Consider the following 3,937-nt stretch of genomic DNA (forward strand, 5'->3'; position numbering starts at 1 on the left):
AAAGAGGATAAAATTGGTTGAGATTGGGGAAGATTGGTTGTGGAAGGTTATTTATTAAAGGCGGTGCAGTTGGAGAAAATGGGGGAATTGTTGGTAAAAAGAAATCATTTGATGGAACTGAAGAAATAATTTGCTGGATAGAAATTTCAGCTGAGTTATTTCTGAAAATATTTTGGGTGCTTTTGAATTGTTTGAGATGGGAAAAGGTGGGCTTTGAATATAAGATGTCTACTTTGTGTAGATTATTATTTGTATATAAAAAATAAAACGACGGAAGCCGAAATAGTTTTTATTACATTTCGACTCTGACTTCTGAAAAGAACCATTACAAAATTTTGACGACAATTGCAATGTAGGTGCAATGGTGCATTTATCTAAATAAAGTTAAACGTAATGGTAAGCAATTATGGTTTGCTTATTATAATTTTTTGCAACTTTTTTGGTTTTGTGGATTTTGAATTATTGTTCGCGTTAAACACCAATATCTCAAANTGAGGAAGGGGGGTGGCTTGGGGTGGCTACAGTAAATCACCATTTAATGGCGCCACAGGGTCAGGCCACCTTTTTCATGAAATTAAATTAAATACTATATTTTAAGTTTAGAAAAGCTAGTTGGAGTAAATAACGCTGATAAGGGAACGTATACATAGTACGTAACCCTTGAGGGGTGAGATCTTCAGAATTACCTCGCTTGGTCAAAAGGGCGGGGGGGGGGTCATATTTTCATGACGTAGTCAATATCCTCTAGGGAAATCTCGCGCTTTTTCGAGTTATTTTCAAAAATTTCTGTTTGTATAAAATATTTGAAACAATATTTATGTATTACTACGTGAGAACTGGAGGGGGACGGGAAGTCTTGGCATATACTACGGGTGGTCACCGAGAAGGTAGAAATTGTAAAAAATGGGTCGCGTAGTATGGGTACAAGTATTGCATAATATATTACAAAAACTATATATATAACGGGTTCTTTATCGGGGAGCTGTTGCTGACTATAAATTGTGGGCCCAGTAATGAAACTACTTTCTTTGTACGATGACGATATACTAGGGATCAGAGATACCCCACCACTGTTAAAAGAGGATAAAATTGGTTGAGATTGGGGAAGATTGGTTGTGGAAGGTTATTTATTAAAGGCGGTGCAGTTGGAGAAAATGGGGGAATTGTTGGTAAAAAGAAATCATTTGATGGAACTGAAGAAATAATTTGCTGGATAGAAATTTCAGCTGAGTTATTTCTGAAAATATTTTGGGTGCTTTTGAATTGTTTGAGATGGGAAAAGGTGGGCTTTGAATATAAGATGTCTACTTTGTGTAGATTATTATTTGTATATAAAAAATAAAACGACGGAAGCCGAAATAGTTTTTATTACATTTCGACTCTGACTTCTGAAAAGAACCATTACAAAATTTTGACGACAATTGCAATGTAGGTGCAATGGTGCATTTATCTAAATAAAGTTAAACGTAATGGTAAGCAATTATGGTTTGCTTATTATAATTTTTTGCAACTTTTTTGGTTTTGTGGATTTTGAATTATTGTTCGCGTTAAACACCAATATCTCAAATAACAAAATCACTAAACTAATGCACATAAAAAATACATTTAATATGAATATTCCCCTCATATGTTGCATAGTGACGGGAGATAATACTTTTTTATTGTCTTCCTGAATTTTTCTTTGCAACCATTGGCTTTTTATTCGATTGCGTATACCAGACTCCAACATTTGGAGATATCTAGCAATAAAACATTATAAAATTATTATCAATGATAAATACAATAACTTACACTACATTTAGTGTGTCATTGAGTCTGCGTTCTGCAAACTTATTTAGTATTATTGAATTGTCTGTTTTGAATAACTTTTGTGGTAACTCTGTTAATTCACAAGAAATAATTTTGTTGTCCAATAGATATTCCATTATCACAACATTTTCTAAATGAAACAAGTTATCTCTACACGGTTTAGTTACCAGCACTTCTTCTTTATTGACATTTCCACATTCTGGTACGTTTACGATATTTATCCATTTGTCTAAAAGGAGCTTTTTACCATCTTCCTAAAATTTTATTATTTATTATTTAAAATGTTATCTACATGAAATACACCAATAGGTACGTACATAACGTGAAAAATTATTAAACCCGTAACTTCCAGTTCGAATACACAAACCATATTTTTGTTGATTTTCCAATTCGTGAATCTCTTTAATTGGAAAATATTCATAGGATGTTGTTATTTTAGCCACCAAATTGGCACTGATAGCAGTTGCGATAATGTACCCTAATAAAAGCGATGTCATTATTTGAACTCTATAAGAAGCATTTTGCACCCTAAATTCAAAACCTAAAACATAGGTCGTATATCACATCATTTCTATTTTGCTAGCGATGTTTAATTCAGATTGTGAATACCTTGATTCAAATATCCACTTATAGTTGCTATAAAACAACTTGCGAGGGATATATTTCGTTGCCTTTTTTCCAACTTAGCCAGAAGTTTCAGTGTTGCCCACAAAACGATGCATAAGATTATAACACATGCCCCAATAACTAACCAAGTTGTAGGGGTTAAAGTGATAAAGTAATACATTGAAGTCGGTTGCCATCCAAAACTTTTGAAATAGAGTTTGTACCTTAAATTATTCGTTTAAAATACGAACACATTTCCCAAACATATCAGTTTAATAGGATGTATACCAGGTTTTAATACACGGTTGCATTAACTTGGTGTTATAGGATCCTTCTTTGACGACTCCAGCAGTTAACATTAAATCAGCGGAACCATTTTCAACTGCTTCCAAACAACTTTGGTAATCCATTTTATTTAATTCAACCCTTTCATAAAAGTTATTATAATTTCATATATCGGACCACATTTAAAAAATATATGTACTTTTAACTTACTTAAATCCTATCTTTTCTTGAAAAATGTCAAAAAGTTCTGCTACGTATCCATTTGTTTTATTATTAAACATTGAAAAGTATGGTGGGAACTGGTAAAGATGTGTTATTAGTTTACGATTGAATTTTTTAATTGAATAGTTTAGGTAGATACATACCACATTACTTCCAACTGCCTTTATAGTGATGGATTTTGGATTTTCATTCCCAGAACTGATATTAAGAGATAGATCTAGGACCGATACAAAGTCTTGTATGGTGTCATTCCAGATATAATTCATTCTACACGAAGCAAAGGTTTTGGGATTTTTTGTGCAGTATTTTAAAGGTATTACGGCATCTCCAAAAACCTGCACCATGAAAACCCTTTACAAATCGTAATTATTTAATTTATATGTAGGTAGGTATATGATTTTATTGGATATTAATTAGAATTTTATCAATAACTTACAAAATATAAGATGAATGTAAGGAATAATGCGATGAAATGTTTTTTGGTCAACATTTTTGCAAATATGAAAGGTGTAATAGTCATTGCCGGCAATTTATATAAGATTTGTTAACATGACAACACGTTGTTTCCCACGGATGTCACGTCTTAACACCTTATATTTAACATTTCTCGTTGCAATTTTCGCATTAAATGATAAATGAAATAGGAAATTATAAATTGAGGGCGTTATTTTTCTTTTATTGAAATTTAAATTATTTGTTATTACTTCGCAATATGAAACTATTAAACGGTAATTGCTTTTTCACGAAGTGTACTACAAATTGGATAATAATGACAATAATTCGTTTTAGAAATTATTGTTTTTATACACATTCACATCACCTCAAAATCTTTTTATAGTCCTAGTCAAAATTGATCATTAATTTATGAAGTACTAAATTTTTACAGAATATTGGAATTTGCATATTTTTACATAATGCTATTTCGAAATGAGTGCTTTACATAGTTTAAAATGAATATTATTATTCCATATTCACGAGATAACCATACGTTCAATAGCCTACGGGGGGGGGGGGG

The 3,937-nt window shown here is 31.8% G+C and overlaps 1 protein-coding gene across 1 annotated transcript in view; it reads right to left on the reverse strand.

Annotated features, from left to right (window-relative positions):
* Positions 1–573: 573 nt before the first annotated feature.
* The window catches only part of LOC108734351 (probable serine/threonine-protein kinase tsuA), a 20,008-nt gene continuing 16,644 nt past the window's right edge, over positions 574–3,937 (reverse strand). The window contains exon 3 of the mRNA XM_018465882.1: positions 574–1,068. Within this exon, the coding sequence (XP_018321384.1) occupies positions 716–1,068 (353 nt within the window). The 3' untranslated portion in view covers positions 574–715. The remainder of the gene's footprint in view (positions 1,069–3,937) is intronic.

Source organism: Agrilus planipennis, unplaced genomic scaffold (assembly GCF_000699045.2).
Source record: "Agrilus planipennis isolate EAB-ADULT unplaced genomic scaffold, Apla_2.0 scaffold83, whole genome shotgun sequence".
Classification (NCBI taxonomy): Eukaryota; Metazoa; Arthropoda; class Insecta; order Coleoptera; family Buprestidae; genus Agrilus; species Agrilus planipennis.